Source organism: Carassius carassius, chromosome 33 (genome assembly GCF_963082965.1).
Source record: "Carassius carassius chromosome 33, fCarCar2.1, whole genome shotgun sequence".
NCBI classification, from domain to species: domain Eukaryota; kingdom Metazoa; phylum Chordata; class Actinopteri; order Cypriniformes; family Cyprinidae; genus Carassius; species Carassius carassius.
Window position 1 is genome coordinate 19,584,117 of NC_081787.1, and position 19,804 is coordinate 19,603,920.

Genomic DNA, 19,804 nt, shown 5'->3' on the forward strand with positions numbered 1-19,804 from the left:
AGAGATAACAGCAGTCTTAACCACAAGGTGGCGCTCTGTCCTCAGATCCCGGTCGAGTGCTTAAAAACAAGGTGTGTTCCTGAGAAATGCAACAGAAAGCAGAACAACTCCCTGAAACTTCACCTTATTTCTGTTTCTGTCTTGTTTCTCAATCATCCGTCAAGCTGTTTCCTTTTCGTGTTTGTTTTCATTAAAAATGTATACGGGGGAACAAAGAATAAAAAAGAATAACTGACTCTTACAAATAATAACTGAGTCCAATGTATTATTTAAAATGGGTTTGTGTTGTTAAGAGTTGGTGTATTGCATAGACTGTATAAAACGTGTGTTGCATCATATGCTGGGAGTTTCAGGGCTTGGGCAGCATAGATAAGATACGAGACTCTCTCTCTCCCTGTGTGTGTGTGTGTGTGTGTGTGTGTGTTTCCACGCGTGGGACAGCGAGGATAGAATTGCACAGCTATAATGCTTTTAACAACTTCCATTGCTTCTCTCATCTCTACAGCTCAAGATCTTTCTGGAAATATCATATAAGCTACAGTCATGGACAAAGGTATTATATGCACAAACGTAGAGCACTAAAAAAACATGCAAAAGATAAATGCAATGTTGCACAATATCTGCATATACATATATGTGATAAAGCGCAAATGAAGTCTCAGAAACATGAAACTATTGGACAACAATTTTCTATTCACCCATAACCAGCACTAAAGTGCGATATCATAATTGCATGATGCAACATAAGTTTCTTTCTGCTTGCTTCGCCTTTAAGAAGCAATAGCGAAACAACAAGGAAGTGAAAATGAAATCGACTTTCCCATTTCATACTGCAGCCAATGAGCAGACCAGCGCAAAAACTACTATGGCAAAAGCTTAGCTTATGAATATTTAGTTAGGTCAAGAGACGTTGCTCGGGTTGATTCTCTGGAGCGTCCGGTAAATGTGGATTTCAAAGTATTTTATTTGATTTATGTGTAGTATTGCGAAATAAACAATACACGTTATCAAAGCTGTTAGAGCGAAAAATAATAAAATAAATTACAAGTGATAGTATAATTGTAATAATAATTATTACAATATACAATAACATAGAAACAAAACATTGAATTGTATTTTTTCTTAATATTTACGAGAAAAATCGTACATGTATTTTTGTTGTGTGGTAATATGGATTTGTGTGATTCGTATTAGCCAAGCATGTTACATTTGGAAAATCAAACAATTTTTTTTAATACTAGGCTACTCAAATAATAGAAAGAGTCGTTCGTTGACTGCCGCCAACATTTCTGCCGCTCAGCCAATCGGTGCGCGAGCGTCTCGCTACGTAATTAATATTCATGAGCTAAGCCTTCCCCCTTGACGGAGTTCTTTCCTTGACAACCTCCCACTTTTATTATATCCACACGCCTCTTTACAATGTTGTCTGTATGGCAGCCAATCAGCTTGCGAACGTCTCGGCTACGTTGTTAATATTAATAACCCAAACCCAGGCCGTAGTAGGATTTGTAAACACGAAGTAAGCGCACAACACACACTCACTCACGCGCACACTGGGGATTTCCACCCAAGCGCTTGTTTCCTTCACTTGTTTTGCTTTCGATCTGAAGAGCGAACTCAAACTCATTTGACTTTTCGTTTTGTTATCGAAAACTACAAATTGTCAATATTCTTCATACCCTCTTTGCTTTTATTACTAGAGTGGTTTCTACGCGTCGCAGGTAATTAATTGCATTTCCGCATGTGTTTATGGGGCTCATGTGTATATATATGTAAGTGGATGTTTATTGCTGTAGGCCACGTTGAGTTGCTGGGAGTGAGTGATAAATCGAAAGTCATGGGGTGTTTGGATTCAGAGGGAATCAAGGAATGCTTATTTTCACTTTTGAGTTGAGTTGACAACTCTATCACGCTTATTTGGGGAGGTTGAAGTCATCTGATGTAGTGTGCTGCAAGAATGATTGGGACACTACAATGTAACGTCACCGTAAGTTCTGAGCAGAACTGATAAATAACGAATTTTTAATGCCAAATTATGTTGTTGAGAAGTTTGCACGGACGTGTGGAGATTATTGTTACTGTTGTTGACTTACCTGGATGTGTACTGGGAGTAACAGGGGCACTGTCATGGAAAGAGTCTGTCGTAAACTGGTGCACCAATATCTGAATCCAAATGTTGTTTGAAAATATGATACATATAGTTTAATATTCTTATAACATGAAGGCTTAGTTATAAAATGCAGTAAAAACTAGTTATTTGTCTATTTCAGATCATGTTATGATGATTGATTTTGGGCATTTCAGTGTTAAAATGTATAGTATGGAAGACTAACATGCAGACCAATAGTTAACGAGAAAGCTGAATAGTTTATATAAATAGTTTAGATGAGACATTTCTTAAAGAAATAGTGCTCATTCTTTGCTATAATCTAAATGCTATTCATGTTGGCACTGTATGATGGCAGAATTAGTTTAACATGTAGAATGAGCAGAAACAAATTTCAATATTAACCAATATAAATAAACTAAAATCACTAACAGCAGCTATATGTGACCAATATATCATGCATCCCTACTTTTTTACATGGTTTTATGCATATTTTTTATGCAAATATTTCAAAATGGGTTCTTATTGTGCCTATCTATGCTTATGTTATATGTAGTATGCAGTGTAATTCCTGTATGTTGTTAGTCTATGTTGCGATTGCCTTTGCTCGCTCTTGTTTCCTAATGGACCATAAAAGCTCAAAGGTCTTAGTTAGCACCAAACGGATGATTTTAAAGCATGAGTTTTCATTGTGATTAACTATAAACCTTTTTATGAGCTTGAATTGGTTAATCTGTAACTTTTGTAATTTGCGCTTTGTTAAATTAAAACAGATAAAGAAACACGTACTTCTCATGTCTGACATCTTGCATGATTGATATTACAGGTTTGCCCACAGGTACTCCATGTACTCTTAGATAAACTCCCTCTCTCTCTCTCTCTCTCTCTCTCTCTCTCTCTCACATGCTCCAACATCCTCTATTTGTGTTGTCATTCATGTCCTCCTAACTCACGGTCTTGACTCTTGCTTTCATGAAATCCCGAATACAAATGATATTTCATAATCATTTTGTTTGGAGTAACTTCCAGTTAATTGTGATTCAGATGGTCTCTGTTGGAGGTTTGTTTTTTAGAAATAGGGTTAAAGTTTATCATCGTGTTTCTTAGATCTAGAATGTACAACCTGTTGAAAGAGGAAAGGTTGCTGTCAACCTTTGACACATTCCAGATCTCTCTTCGACTCTCTCTCTTTCTCTAGGCCAGCATGCCGGTGGAGAGAATGCGTATGAGACCATGGTTGGAAGAGCAGATAAACTCTAGTAAAATACCGGGGCTTCTTTGGGTGAACAAGGTACTGTGACTGTGTTTAAACTTCCCATTTTTTTACATCATTGTTTTTTTACAACTACACATGCCATGAGCTAGATGCTATTATCTGTGAAGCATTTTGTCATGTAAATGAGACTGTGCGCACAAACACAGTGCATTTAGGGTGTGTCTTGGCTTGTGACATGTTTTGCATGTTCTTTGCCTGCAGGAGAAGAGAATATTCCAGATTCCATGGATGCATGCTGCACGACACGGCTGGGATGTGGAGAAAGATGCGCCGCTCTTCCGAAACTGGGCCATCCATACAGGTGCAGTCAGCACGCAGACTGTCATATGTGCACAGAAATGCACATTTACTTACTGTACAAACATAACATTCTTGAAATGTAAAGATGCAATTGTGAATATTCAAACTAGATCAAATTTTTGTTAGAACAGTTTGAATGGCACTGACCTATTTATAAGTAGTTGTTGGCATGCTGAATTGCAGTTGCTAGGGAGTTATAAATGGTTAATAGGCTTTCTAGATGGATTTTAGGGTGTTCTTGGTTGTTGCTTGGGTTTTGCTTGTTTGGATTTTGCTACGGTTTTGGTTTGATGGTGATTCTAGGTTGGGTGGTTGCCAGGGTGGTTACTTTTTGGTTACTGAGGTGTTCAGGGTGGTCGCTAGGGTTTTACTTGTTGGTTCCTAGGGTATTCTGGATCGGATGGTTGCTATTTTTTGTACTAGTTAGTTACTGGGGTGATCTAGATGGCTGCTATTGTTTCTAGGGTATTCTTGGTTGGGTGTAGTGGTCGACCGATACGTGTTTTTTGACAGCCGATGCTAGGGCTGCACGATATTGGGAAAAAATTATATTGCGATATTTTATTTTTCTGCAATATATATTGCGATATGAAATCTAATCTAATTTTTCCTTACAAACAAAAATGGGGTGAGCACACTTACATTCTCATTTTAAATGATTTAAACATCAGAGTATTTAAATTAGAGTAAATTATTTGTTTGTAACTTTAGGATATGGTTTGAATTGTTAACATATTAACTAACATGAACTTACCACAAGCAATACTTTTGTTACTATATTTATTAATCTTTGTTTATCTTCTATATAAAAACACAGCTGTTCATTGTTTAGTAATGTTACTTCACAGTGCATTAACTATGTTAACAAATACTGTGCAACTTTTGATTTCAACAATGAAGGCTATAACCTAAATGTTGAAATTAACAATGTTGTAGAAGTGCAGTTTAGTAATAGTAAATGTTAAATAATGTAGTTAAATAATTTAATAAATAGAACATTATTGTAAAGTGTTACAGATTTTTTTTATACACCAATTCAGACGTCTCGTGAGTTCAGTGTTGGACAGGTCAGTTGTTTAAACCATTCATTAAATTGAATCGGTTCAAAGGAATCATTAGTTTGCGAATCAGACGGGTATGGCACGCGTTGTGTAATTATCTCTGCAGTTTAGGATATCGCACAAGATTTGACAACACGCGCGCTCTCTCTCTCTCTGCTCGTTCTTATATGCGCCCTGTCTGCACAATCTGAATTTGCTGCAGCCTGGAATTGAACTTCTGGTTTCGTCTGGTCAGAGGAGAACTGGCCCCCCAACTGAGCCTGGTTTCTCCCAAGGTTTTTTTCTCCATTCTGTCACCGATGGAGTTTCGGTTCCTTGCCACTGTCGCCTCTGGCTTGCTTAGTTGGGGTCACTTCATCTACAGCGATATCGTTGACTTGATTGCAAATAAATGCACAGACACTATTTAACTGAACAGAGATGACATAACTGAATTCAATGATGAACTGCCTTTAACTATCATTTTGCATTATTGACACACTGTTATCCTAATGAATGTAGTTCAGTTGCTTTGACGCAATGTAATTTGTTTAAAGTGCTATATAAATAAAGGTGACTTGACTTGACTTAAACTGACAGGATTTAAAAACGCATGCAAATGATAAACTTTCACGCTATGATGGTTATGCTGTGCAATTAATCCGCCAATCACATTCGTCAAGAGCCGGGGAGCAGCTGGCCCTTACAGTTTATGAATAACGGATCAACTACGACAGCCTACATCGCACATCCTGCGATGTGACAATCGCGGATTCATACATCGCGATATCGATGCTTAAACGACGCATCGTGCAGCCCTAGCCGATGCTGAAATCTTGGAAAGCAGTGAGGCCGATAGCCAATATAAAGCTGATATGATTTGTTTAAATCATGAATATTAATATTTAAGAAATACAGCCCCTTGCGGATGACTGCCGGGCACAAACAAAACCAAAACACCAAATAAAGCCCAGGCCTGGTCCTCTCTCGTCCTTCAGTATCGTAACTCCTCTTTTTATCCTTCCGGAGCTCCTCCGTTGGACTCGAGACCGGTGAGTGGTGCAGGTGTCACTCATTTCCAATCACTCCACCGGCCTCGACTCGTTCCCCCAGCCCTCGGCCCCGCCCTAGACCTGCCCTACTCGTCACACCCTCATTTTACATACAGCACACAGTGAAAATGACATGAATATGACAGTGGGCAAATGCATAAAATACAGTATAATTTGAAATCACGAGTTTAAAATTTAAAGCATTCACTTCATATTGACCGACCGTCACACAGAGAACACGCGATCATGCTGGATACACATGCACACTTCACAAGATCTCTCAGCTGGATTCGACTAAGTTTGCAAAGTTTGTGAAATTAAATGTTCATTAGTCATTCAAAGATTTGTTTAAATTATATAAATGCATTTTACATCTTGTTGACGGTAAATGACAAAGTATTATAATGTTTGCCTTTCTATTACTAATAGGCCTAATATAAAAGCAATCTTATAGCAGTCTGAATACATTAATTCCTTTGTTTAACCGTTCTATCTGATTATTAGACAGACTTCTGTCTGCTCTCATCGCTGTCAAAATAAAAGTCCCGCCTCGAATACATCGGCCAAGCAGAAAAACTTATCGGCCGATATATCGGCCTTGGCAATATATCAGACGACCACTAGGTGGTCTTAGGTTCCTACTAGTTGGCTACTGGGATTTTCTAGGTGGTTGCTATGGTTTAGCTTGTTGGTTTCTAGGGCATTCTGGGTTGGGTGGTTGCAAGTGTGGCAACCTGTTGGTTGCCAGGGTGTTCAGGGTGGTCGCTGGGGTTTTATTTGTTGGTTCTTAGGGTGATTATTTCTGGTCTAGGTCAAAAGAGTCCAACATTATGTCTCCATGATATTCCTATTCTTATCTATATTTTGAATTTCATTGAAAGTTTACAGCTAACAGCTTACACTCAATTTAGATATAAAGAGCTGAAGTGATAGTAAACTGTCATTCCACATTACCTTTATCCAGTTTTTGACTGCCATTTTTTTTAGGGAAATATCAGCCAGGTGACAAACCGGACCCCAAAACATGGAAGGCGAACTTCCGCTGTGCAATGAACTCCCTGCCTGATATAGAGGAGGTGAAAGACAAAAGCATGAAAAAGGGAACAAATGCCTTCAGGGTGTACAAGATGCTGTCAGCGTCTGAGAGGCAGTCAAAGAGAGGTCAGTCGATCACACATCAGTGCTGACACTGACTGCATCACACAGACCAGCCTTCATTTCCTTCTGACACGCTGCTCATAATGAAGTGCAGTTTAAAGACGTTTCTGTCATGTTTGTTTAATCACACCTAAGAATGGTATGTTCCCACTTCGTCTGTCTGTTATAACTATGACTTTCAACTGTAACTGATCTGTGTCTAAAAAATGTGAAGATTTTGGTGGAATACCACAACAGCTGAAAATATGTTTGCCATATTTCACCTGCAAAACATATTAGAAAGGAAAAAGAATTTATTTTATGCACGGATAACTTTGAATTTAATCATTTTTTCCCCTACATTATTTTCATGAAAATTAAACCAATTAAATTTTAATTTAACGTGTGTGTGTAAATAAATATTCATGAAAATAATGTCATGGTGGTAGTTGTTGTACCGCTTTATGATGATTTTAAGTAAAAACATTATTAATGAGGATCTAATTACAATTGAGAACAATAATTACAAAGAAAAAAAATTCAAAAGACATCCAGAATTCTTAAGATAATAAAAAATACTTGCATTATATTAAAACTACTATGTAATAGTATATTGCGAAAATCTGACTTAAAAAAAAAAAAATCCGCTCATAAAAGCGGACAAGAAAATTATTTCACCTCAAAATATTCTTAAACTTTTCATATGTATGAACAACTTGTATGTTTATTTGTAAGAATAAATGTGTTAAACAAAAATTACCACTGACAATAATTACAAACAAACAAATTCTATAAAATGTAAACATACAGAATCATTACTATGACGATACATTTTTTTTACAACATAGTAAAACTATCTAATATTATATTGTGAAACATCTTAATGGCCCTAAACATTTTATTTATCTTCAAGATCAAATTAAAGATCCTGTTGTGTTATGATTTTGGGCTGAAATAGGCTCTAGGAACCTTCTTGACAGGTTTTGTGACATCTGCCGTTTTGATACTTTCTGAAGTGCTATTTATTTGCATGCACTGATCTAGATTTTTGTGTCTGTTTCTCAAAGGGAAAAAGAGAGGAATTGAAAAAGAAGAAAAGATAAAGGTATGGACTTTCACTCTTGTGTATATTTTGTAGCTGTCAGAAATGCTCTAATAAACAAAAAAAGGTTAAGAGATATAATTGACATGGGTGTAAATATAATGTGTGTGTGTGTGTGTGTGTGTGTGTGTTAACTGCAGGCAGTGAGGCCATGCCCTATGCCTTCTAGTTGGGATAACAGTAATGGCTCTTCAGCTTGTAAAACCCCAGTCACTATCAAGCAGGAGGCAGATTACTGTGGTACAGGTATGTAGTGAACTTCCTGCTCCGCCCTGCACAGTGCACACCTGTGTTTAGTGAGTATATTCAGGTGGAACCTGTTCTCTACAGTCTAGCAAGAAAGAGTTAGGATCTGAAATACTATCTGCTCTGTGGGTTAGTTTTTATCTGTACACTCTCTCTGCTGCACATTTTGTTTCTCTGCTCTCCAAAACAGATAATTGTGAGTCATCTTTTAGCAACACAGTACAGGTGTAATTTAGCTAAAGCCTCAGACTAAAGAAAATCTGTTTGACAGATCTGTTTGCTGTTTGAGGGAGTATTACAATTTAAGCCTTTTTTAAACCGAAGCTAAAAATAATCCTAAAACCGAACACTTTTGAATGACTTGAATGGTGTTTTTATTAATAGAATTTTTATTTTATTTCAATAATAATAAAAACATTTTTTTTTATATATATATTTGTCAGAAAAATACTAATAATGATGATTTAAAATAATTATAATAAATATACATCAAGCTATTTTTATGTGAGGTATTTTTAGCTATTATAAGTGTTAGGTTTTATGGTTATTTTAAGCTTCTCTTTAAAAAAGTATGAATTTTATTAATATAGTATTTGTTATAAATATATTACCCATTTCAGTTCTGTCCAACCAGAGTACAAGTCTTGCTTTTTTAAAAGAGAAACTTAAAACGACCCTAAACCATAAAACTTTTGAATGGCTTCTTGTGTATTTATTTTAATTAATTAATCAATTAATTAATTATAATAATAATTTGTATATGTAGCAAATATGATCAATAAATATTATATTCAAATATTTTTATTATTATTATTTTAAATATTTGTTAGAAATATATTACCCATTAAAATTCTGTCCAGCCAGAGCACGTCACTCTATTAAGGAAAAACTTAACCCTTAAAAACAAAACTCTTTTGAATGCTTAATATGTATTTACTATTTTATTTAAGAATATAATACACTTTGTAGATTTGTATCAAATAGTAATTCTTCCATATTTTTTTCAAATGTATTATTATTACACATTAAGTTGTTAAAAGATGTTCTCTCTCAAGTTTATTTAAAAAAAGCATGACTTGTGGTTTCAGAGAATATGAAAGGATCCTTGAAACACATCAGCGTTTTGTTCTGTGTTCCTCAGCCACTTTTTGCAAATACACAGAATGCTTTAGGCTTCTCTAACAACAGTTTTTTATTTTTTTTTGCTGTGCCTCTCCTGTCCTAGTTTAACACATGCGTCATTTCACAGCTGTTTGACATTCTCTCACATCTCCCTGCCTTCACAAAACTACAAAATCAAAAACGTTATAGACATTATGGCACTGAAGTTGACCTATAGAGTAAGGTTTATTCCTCATGCCAGCAGCTGTTCACAGCTCCTACACATGTAAACCCAGTGTTTCACAATGTTGGCAGTTTGAGTCAGCAAAGAATTATTATTTTTTTTTTTTTAAAGAAAAAGTCGGTTTTCCCCACAAAATTCCCATACTATATAAAGAAATAGTTGTATTTTTATTAATGGAAATTTATGTGCTTTCAAGACATTTGTAAAAGTTAAAAATATATATATATATATATATATATATATATATATATATATATATATATATATATATATATATATATAATTTTTATTTTATTTTTTTAAGGTGACAATACAACTCAAACATTCTTGACAGATTTAAGTAAGATTGGTCTTTTTCTTTTTTTATGGGATATGATCACACTATTACACCTATCATTTTGTCCTGGACCAGTTTTACCTGATCTCCTTGTTACTGTTTTTGTTTAATCACGTCCGCTGTTCTCTGTTTCCCCCTTCAATTTCACTAACGCACTGGATCGGGGTTAAAGTTGAGCTTAGCGTGTGTTTATTTTGTTAGTCATGTGGCGTTTGTGATACACATCGAATTGGCAAAGCAAAATCAACTGCAGCATAATTGATCTGCAAGCAGCCTTTCAGCTGGTCCAGTTGTTTTTAACCTTGTTTCCACTGCATCATTTCAATACGGAGTCATGGGAAATGGAGTTCAGCTGAGTGGACCGGAGGGATTGCAAGGATTGAGGGAGTGAAAAATGACACAGATCTGGCTCACCCCCCTTTAAGAAACTCGTCCACTTCCCACTTCACTGTTCTCCATATTCACTCTCTCTTCCCTGTTCTCCTTCCTCAGAGGCTGGTGGGGGGAGCCCGGCGGACGACCACCTGATCATTAACGATCTGCCGGATGTTTGTCAGACCATCGAGGTGGTGACGGAAAACGAGGAGCAGGCTGTGACCTCCAGTGACCTGTACCCCTTACAGATCTCCCCCGTCTCCTCGTATGGAGGTTGGCTCAACAAATATACTCTCAATCCTTTAGCCATGACTATATTCACAGTGAAGCATTGCTTTTAGATCCTTATTGGTTTTTGAACTTTGATGGTTTTGGACTGTGATACCTATTGCATTTATCCAGTTGCAAAATAATCAAAAGTTATCTGTGCTTTGTGGTTTCCTCGTATGCTCCAGACATTATTGAGCTTGTGTAGGAGGTGTGGGTTTGAATTTGCCCCAATCCAGCTCCATTTGGTAAAGGATTTTGACTTTTTATTTAATATAAATGTCCAGACCTCCAAACCACCCTGTTGTTAGCTTTTAACGGCCAGTGGAAACAGATATAGGCTTGAGATTTGATATTGTGTGTGTGCAAACAAACGAATATAGGATATTATATAATATTATAAAGGATAAGCTACATTGCAAAAAAAAAAAAAAAAATTCTTTCTTTGTGTTTTTCTCTTCTTATCTTATATCTTTAAGTATTGTGCTTTTCAAGTAAATGCAGTTAGATTTTTATATATCTGTTCTGAGGCCTGTTTCAGAAAGGAGGTTTAGTGAAAACCTGCTGAGTATGTTTACCCTGAAATCAGGGGAACTCTGGGTTTTTGGTTTCAGAATGGGAGGTTTGTCAAACCCGAGAAAGCAGGATAAGTCAAGTCTGTTTCTGAAAGAGAGGAAACTTAAACTCATCGAGTCAGTTAAAGTGGTAACTTACTCTGTGAACCTAACCTGGTTTGTTAAACCCAGTTTTTTTTTTCGTTTTAAATACTTCATTCATTTATTCATTCACTCTGCAAAAAATGTTTTTCTTATTGAGTATTTTGGAATCTAAATTGAGTGCAGTGTACATAAAATGATAAAAATAATCTTAATGCAAATGTAAACAAGATTACTTTTCTTACTCCACTGGCAGATAATTTGCTAAATAAGAAAAATACACTTAAAAGACTAAATACCTTATGTCATTTTTCTTATATATAGAAAAAAAACATCTTGATTTAAGGATCTTTAGATATTTTGACTGGAAATATCAAGGCAAAAATAGTAAGTAAGAAAAGCATTTTCTTTTTGCAGTGCAGGAACATTCATTCATTGCATATATTTACATCATACAGACACTTGTCAAAAATGACAAAAACGACATGTCCTCTTTAAGGCCGCATTAATAGGAAGTTACATTTACATCGATAGAGGATTATTAAGATTTTTTTTGCCATATCCACGTGTATATTTATTTGAGCGGGACAATTTCTGTTCTTCATTATTTTGTGAGCTTTCTTGCTGTTGGCTGAGTAGAAGTCAATGTTAATTTCATTGCTCTAATTAAGAAATGTAACAGGTTGGATTAGAGAATATTTAATTATGTGAAAAGAGCATTAGACTATGTGGAAAAAGCTGCTGCGCACTGAAATAAACATGATATTTATTTAATATGATAAATGCTTGTAAAGTCATGTAGCCTACACTCATGAACCTTTTACAGGAAAATCTTTCATGGGTTTTTATACTTAATGTTTTTTGTTTTTTTTCTTTTGCCTGTAGGATACCATGAAAATTATTATTAGTTCAAAACTCACCGTTCTCCAAGTTTTTACCTTTGACATTATAACGGTGATTAAGAATTAAAGTTATTTATTGACTCGGAGGTATGCTGATGTTTTTTTGTCGGTGCTGTTGCCATGGTGAATCATATTTTCAGAGCTCCATTGATCATGACTTCTCATAGTCGTGGTGCACGCACTAAACTCGATTTCAGCTGTACTGAACCCAAAAACTCAGTTTCCCATCTCAGGGTAAGTTAACTCAGACTTTATGTTTCAACTCAGAGTTGGTTGATCCTCCTTCTTGAAATGGGCCCCTGGAAACAAGACAAATTGTTAATTGCATTGTGGATAAGGTCTTTTTTACTGCTCAAAGTTAGTTCACTATAATAAATGATTTTAGTATTTTTGTTTTCCAAATCAAATATATAAAAATGTGTAAATCTAGATCCATTTACTTGAGAAGCAAAGTTGCATAAGATATAAATTTAGTTTTCTCAACAATCATGTGAGTGTAAACAGAATTACTGCCAGTTTGGACAGAAAAATAATCTCGTTTTTCCTTTGAAATAACTTTAAATTTTTCTTACCCTGTTTCTTGACCTTACTTTTTATGTTTTGGAAAACAAGAATTTATATTTTAAGTAATTTAATTTCTTAAAGTATCATGATTTGAAGAATATTTAGATTAGGAAAACAACAAAAATACTATGTAAGAAAATATATATATATATATATTTTTTGCAGTGTATCTGTTGTCCTTATTTGAAAAGAAAGGTATCACTCCTAAAGCATTTAATCTTTGGCCTGAAACATGCTTTGACGCATTGAGATCGGTGTAAGCTGTTTGTGTTGGTTGTGTTGTACAATGTCCGTTAGAGCTGAGCCTCAAGGACAGCCGTACCTCTGTACTGTAACTCGGCTCTGGCTAGATGGAGTTAATATATAACGATGAGGTGCAAACACAATTCACTCTCACCTGCATGTGCTCGTCTTCATAAAGTTAAAGTGTGCCTTCAATATGTTATAAAGGCCTGACACAGTAATCCACTTATAATGGACAAGCAGAGATCTTTGACTTTGATAGCAAGATTGGATTTTGGTTTGTAAAATCATAATGAAATAAGTCATTTTTCCGATTTAATTAGGTTTAATTGAACAAATGATACTAACAATTAAGTGGATGTGATTATTTAATGTGATTTGGTTTGCCATTTTGCCATTTTACCTTGTTACGTCAACTGTATTGTTAAAAACGACAGTCGCAAAAACTAACATATTACAGGCACGAACCAGCATAAACAAAGGGTATTCTGGCAGGTTTCTATAATATACTCTATGAGAATTTACTGTTACTGTAACTGAGTAAATAGTTTTGGCTTCTAAGCAAAAATCTTCAGTCTAATTGCATGAATCATTCATTGGTGGTTGGCAGCGAATGCTAAAGTCTAATACTGTGGGTTAGAAGTTTATTCAAATCCATATCTGGCCAAGTGAGTAATAGACTAGTTACAGTATATCTTAGCAAACACCACTAATTAATTGTTGCAAAATATGGCAGAGGTTGCTTCCAATAAGAAGCCATCCAGCTCGCTGCAAAACACTATTAGATCCAAGATTACAGCTAGAGCATTCCCGCATCTCCTTCTATAAGTGTTTCTCTTTTATTCAGTCCCCTCTGGGAGCTAGTTTCAAGTAAGGAATGCAGATGATGCATTTTAATGTAGCTACTCTTCTGTCTGCTCATTGACTGCGTGTGCGTGCCATTGTTGAAATTGTGGAGCTTGGCTTCTGAAAACTTGTTTTAGTGGCATGAAATTTACCGTACAGAACCACTTGACAGTGCGTTTGTACACGGATGGGAATATTGACTCATGTCCTGTTTTTCCTTGTTTTCCAATCAACAATCCTTTTTTTTTCTCAGCAGTCCCTGGGGCTGAAAGCGTGTGGTTTTACAGCATGAGATGTCTTGCCCAAGTGCGGAGTTATTCATAGTAAACACGAACACAATGCCTCACTGCCAAAGCAAACTCTCTTTCTTTCTTTTCCTTGTATTTACAATTTATATTCTCTTATCTAAGCATCTCTCAGTGCAATTTAAGCTGTAAAACATTAGAAATGACTGGCCCTGAGGATATCTCGAAGTTATTAATAGGTGTAATCGGTTAAAACATCTAAACCTGTAAGGGTTAAATATAGAAGGCGTACAGGCAGGCCATCGGTTGAACATACATGATAACCTGTCTGTCAGGAAATCCCTGATGAATCAGTCTAAACACTTTGCTTTCTCTCCATTTTCCAGCAGAGAGCGATACAGACAGCGCCAGTGAGGAAGACAACAAAGAGGTATGTGCACAACTTTCCCATTGCGAAACTGGACAGGCTTAAACACAGAATAGATTGTTATAATGTTTACATGTGAAATTATGGAGTTGATATTGAATTTGAAATTTTACATTGAAATTATAGACTGCAGATGCTGAGTGATAGTGGCCAAAAGAACTATCCACAAAGAAGAGTGTTTTTAATGGGTGTGTCCAAGCAATACCCAGAATCCTTCTGTGTACATATGTTTATCTTACGCTTTAGGGGCGTGAGGAACTGAATTGTGCTTCTCATACAGACACTAAAGGCCAAAATATGCTCCATGATAATTATTCAAAGACAATTTTTATTTGATTTCACAATGTCAGAATAGTTAAAATGTACTCACCCTCAGGCCATTCAAGATGAGTTTGTTTCTTCATCCGAACAGATTTGGAGAAATGTAGCATTACATCACTTGCTCACAAATGGATCCTCTGCAGTGAATGGGTGCCGTCAGAATGAGAGTCCAAACAGCTGATAAAAACATCACAGTAATTCACATGACTCCAGTCTATCAATTAACAAATTGTTAAATTGGAAGTTGCGTGTTTGTGAGAAACAAATCCATTATTAAGACGTTTTTAACTGCAAGCTGTTGCTTTTGTCTAAAATATGAATCCTCTATCAAAAATGTTACTTTCTGAAAAGGTTGTCTCTTCTGAATCAGGAGAGAATTATGCACAGATCAAGAAAAAAAAACAGTTCTAAACAAAAACGTCAGTGGATTTTAATGTGAGAGGACACCAGGGGATGGACTTTTTCACTGCAGGATGCATTATTATTATGGATTCTGGACTCATATTTTCAGAAACGATGGGTTAAAGTTAAAAACCTTAATAATGGATTTGTTTCTTACAAGCAAATCTTTTCACTTCTCAAGATGTTAACTGATGGACTGGAGTCGTGTGGATTACTTGTGGATTATTGTGATGTTTTTATCAGCTGTTTGGACTCTCATTCTGACGGCACCCATTCACTGCAGAGGATCCATTGGTGAATAAGTGATGTAATGCTACATTTCTCCAAATCTGTTCCGATGCAGAATCTAGATCATGGATGGCTTAATGAGATGGCTTAGTGAGTACATTTTCAGCAATTTTTTCATTTTTCAAGCTATTCCTTTACATTAGTGTGTGTTGCATTCTCAGCCACAAGAGGCACTATCACAGAAACTGCTTGCACCTGTGCTGACTTACTGTTGAACTACAGCAAATGCAACACTTAGAGGAGAATCTTACTGACCGAGGTAGTGTTTACATTTTTTTATCAGCTGCCTGAATATCAACATTGAGTTTAGTGGCTCAGACATTTAAAGGAAGCTCTCTTGTTCTTGGGTCTGTTACTGACATGGCACAAATATGCATGTTAATAACATACACCACATGCTTGCAGTGCCAAAAATTAAGGGTTTTTTGAGCCTTTTGAGTTTTGCAGAGCTTGTTTTCACAGACATGTGCAAATGTTTTCACAGGCAATCGCAGTAGTAAGATTACAGACTCAAATTTGCCAGATAGTCTAGCATATCGAAGTACTCACTCACTTTGGCTTTTTGCATGATCAGTCTGGTCTGTGATTGTCTTTAGGGATGTCACAGCTGTTTTTGAGTAAACTAGTCTTAGGGGCAAAAAGTGTTGCTTTTAGTCTTGTACAAGTGTCTCAAATTTATATAAATCAACTTTAGCTTGACCTTTTAATCAACAAAGAAACAGAAGATGAACAATCATTTTACTTTAAAACAGAGGTCTTCGATACATTATTTAGGTAAAGGATGGGATACAAAGACTTTGGAAAAAAAAAAAAAGATTGTAAAGGTGCATTTTAAGCCTGACCTATAATAATATGCATAACATACTTTATTAATCAATTTACAAACTTTTAAGTGTTTTGTATCAAGTGATTATTAATTATGTACAGTGTATTATACTTTATATTCATTTGAACATGCTTTGCTACTTGCTAGTCAAATAATGGTGTAATTATCATACTAGAGCACATTTAATAGACAAAAGTTTGTGTATGCATGATGATATTAGTTTTTTTTTCTTGAAAAGGAAGACTATGCATTTTAAATGGCTTTATCTGCTAAAAGCTAGAGTTTTGGACTTGAAGCTACAAAACTTATTTTGATTTTAAAATGCCAGGTCTTGTGATTTAATGTTTTTTGCCTGAAAGTGTGTGGCTTTTCCTACTTCCCGTTTACAAGCACCCAGTATCTCTCCACACATGTAAGTTCCAGCATGCATCTGGGTAAATCTTACATGGCAGACACTCTCAAACCCCTGTTTTCGGTTCCTGTACCTCAGAACTCTGATGCAAAACAAGACGAGGAAAAAAAGAGAAAGAACAAGCAGTGATATGAGGCGTCTCTCTGATTCTGGTAAATGTGCTGCGGCTTGTTAGAAAACTATTGAAATAGAAAGAGTAAATCTCTGATTCACCCATAGAGTTGCTGTCACCCAGAAGACCGCTGTCAGCTTTGACGGCTGATTAAAATGTCACTTAGGCTTTGAGGGAGGGGAATTTTGCTTTACCTGCAAAAAACATTTCATGACAGGATATGAAAAGTTTCTCATGATCTTTCAAATCTGCAGGCTAAAGGCTTTACAGTAAATTTAAGGCATACTTCTTTAGGTATTTAATAGGTATTTAACTGCAGCATCAAATAAATAAGAAATTAAATAAAATAAGAAATTGATGAAAGAGAAATAAAACAACTTAATATTTACTGTATATTGTCATTTATAACTTTACTGAAGTTGTCCAACCAAGAGCAATGAGTGTTTTTATATTGTTTCTAAATTAATATTTAATGAATATTTAAAGTCAAAATGACTGCATATTTTATTTTATATCATTTTATTGATTGAGCATATTAAATTTTTTTTTTTTTCTCCGTACGTACTTTACATCTAAGAACTTAAAGTTTGACTTTAATGTTAGACTCTTTAAGCACTTCTTGAAGAGTTCGCCCTCACTTTTAATCTTTTTAGTTTTTGTGATAAATTTGCTCTCAAATGTTGTCAGGAAGCCAGCAGATCCTGCAGTCTGATGATAGCCAGCCTGTCGCCATAATTCTGTCATGTTAAAACAATAGAAGCTATAAATAATCATTAATTTGAAGTGTTGTTAGACAGACTGTTTTATGTGCCAGTTATCAGTCTAAACACGGTTCAGATGTGTGGAGCAAACGTCTTACAGTTTCTAGAGAGAACAATCAAAGGCATGATGTTGAGTGTCAGAGAGGAAATGCAAGTGATGGTGGTGAGCTCTGTGCTGTGAGTGGTGGGGCCCCTGGCGATGTGGGCCACAACGCTCTCATGCAATTCGGGATTATCATCATTTAAACACAAGGAAGTGTGTGTTTTTACGACATGGCCTCAGGTTGTAATTCATGAAAATATACTGTTAGTTCCAGGTTAGAAAATTGACAGATTTAAGTGCTAGCCATCACCTTTGTGCTCTTGATGAAGACACTTAACCTCAGCATAGATTACCAGACCTTTTGTCATTTTCATGATTCTCTGATGTTTTTATTGAAAAAAAAAAATATATATTTATTTTTTCATTTTTTTGATGTAAAACGGAGAGGGACTGAACTTGTACTACGTGTATACTAAATCACTCTCTTTAAGATAAAATCTGTAACATCTGAGGTTTTTTCAAACTGGGGTCTGAAAGGGAATTTTTAAATCATTTAAAAAAAATTTAAAGAAATGATAAAAATTGGCTAAAGAAATATGTAAATAAATCAAAACATTAAATGAAAATAAAATAATTAAAATTGTTTGATTAAAATAAATAATTAGTTAAACAATTAAAATATAATTATAAATATTTAATATTATAAATAAGTTATTTTATATATATATAAGTCCTTTGTGTAAGGATGATTATATTTAGGGGTCCATTGCCTCTAAAAGATTGAAAACCATGACAAATTAGTATGTTATATTAGCATTTGTCATTTCTACTAGTGTCCTAATCACTGATGTGGCTTTGTTTCGTCCTGCAGCGTATTCAGGCCTTGCTGTTTGGACATGAAGACAAGAAGATGAGAATGCCCCTTCCTGGCATGTCTACTTTCATTTCTCCCGAAAAGCCCAACTTCAAGATAACCACTGTCCGAGACCCTGCACCTTCGGACTTGCACGCCCCCTTCACTGGTGAGTCGAACTGGAGCCTCCTAAACACCCCTTTCCCCTCGTCCTCCCACAGCCCCGGCCCCTCCGGCCAGCCGCCGGTCCACGAGAAACGTGCCAGCGTCATCATGAAAACCTCAGACGTGTCCAAATCCTCCGTCAAGACTTGCTGATGAAACCTGAACGCGACTCGTCGAGAACACTATCATCGCCTTCGATAAAGGACCTACGAGCTCAAAGGACAGCGATGGACCTTCCTACGGGAGGATAATTCAGTGCTCCCAGACAGGAATTGACACGTGAGCTGAAATTCAGGGAGTTTTTGAGCGCAGTGACGTTTATCCGTAAGCTGCCGTAGTGATCCGCAAACTATTATGAATGTGTAAATATAAGGATCATTTCTTAATTGCCTTTAGTCGCCCGAGCACCTTATGGATGAGCACTGACTGCCATAATCAGTGACTTTTGCAGCTCGCAATCAACGATAGACGTTTTACGAGCCGGTTTCTGAAAAAAAAAACGCATGCACATAAATGCCATAATATTAACTTATCTTAAGAGCTTCGTTGTGAGCGAATACATTTTTATACCTTAGGGATCTTTATGCAATGGATAGTACATGCCATTTTACATTATGGGCCCTATGATGTAAGACATCCTGTGTGAATTTGTGTTAGTTTGTGGTTTTTGTGACAAGACAAAGCACTTGTTTTATGATTTTTTTTAACCTTTTAATGTGTCTCTTTCTACTGTATATGTGAACGTAAAGATGTAAAGTATATGTCCTGCTTGTCTTGTGTCTACAGCTGTGTATTCAAGTCCCAGATAATGTGTGCCTATCAGATCTTTATACACTCATAAGGGCTTCTTTAATGATTTCCACAAGATTCTGGTGTATAAAAATCATGTGATCATAAGAATAAATGATAGACACTGTTTGGGTCAGAAGTGAGTTGGTGTTGTGTTGTCTGTACTGTCAAAATTGAACACACTGTATTTTTATATTTGAGCACTTTATAGTGGCTGTTGTCAAAATCTGCTTTTGTTTAGATGATGAAAACCTTTTTTTAACCTAGCACTCATTTCATTTCTATCTCTCATATGCCTATCTAGTGATTTAATATATTAGTGATACATCTTTCTTCCTATAAAAGCGTGGCCATTTGTATTCAAG

At 35.8% G+C, this 19,804-nt stretch overlaps 1 protein-coding gene across 2 annotated transcripts; it reads left to right on the plus strand.

Moving 5' to 3' along the window:
• The first annotated feature begins 1,536 nt into the window (after window positions 1-1,536).
• LOC132113929 (interferon regulatory factor 2-like) lies at window positions 1,537-19,582 on the plus strand. 2 transcript variants are annotated; one of them, XM_059521987.1, is made up of 9 exons: window positions 1,537-1,721; window positions 3,306-3,398; window positions 3,585-3,684; window positions 6,763-6,936; window positions 7,980-8,017; window positions 8,155-8,260; window positions 10,435-10,590; window positions 14,427-14,470; window positions 18,504-19,582. In XM_059521987.1, the coding sequence occupies exons 2-9, from the start codon at window positions 3,312-3,314 to the stop codon at window positions 18,801-18,803; spliced, it is 1,005 nt and encodes a 334-aa protein (XP_059377970.1). In that variant the 5' UTR covers window positions 1,537-1,721; window positions 3,306-3,311; the 3' UTR covers window positions 18,804-19,582. The 2 variants fall into 2 exon arrangements, with proteins under 2 accessions (XP_059377970.1, XP_059377969.1); XM_059521986.1 differs by lacking the exon at window positions 1,537-1,721 and adding an exon at window positions 1,820-1,987.
• The last annotated feature ends 222 nt before the right edge of the window (window positions 19,583-19,804 follow it).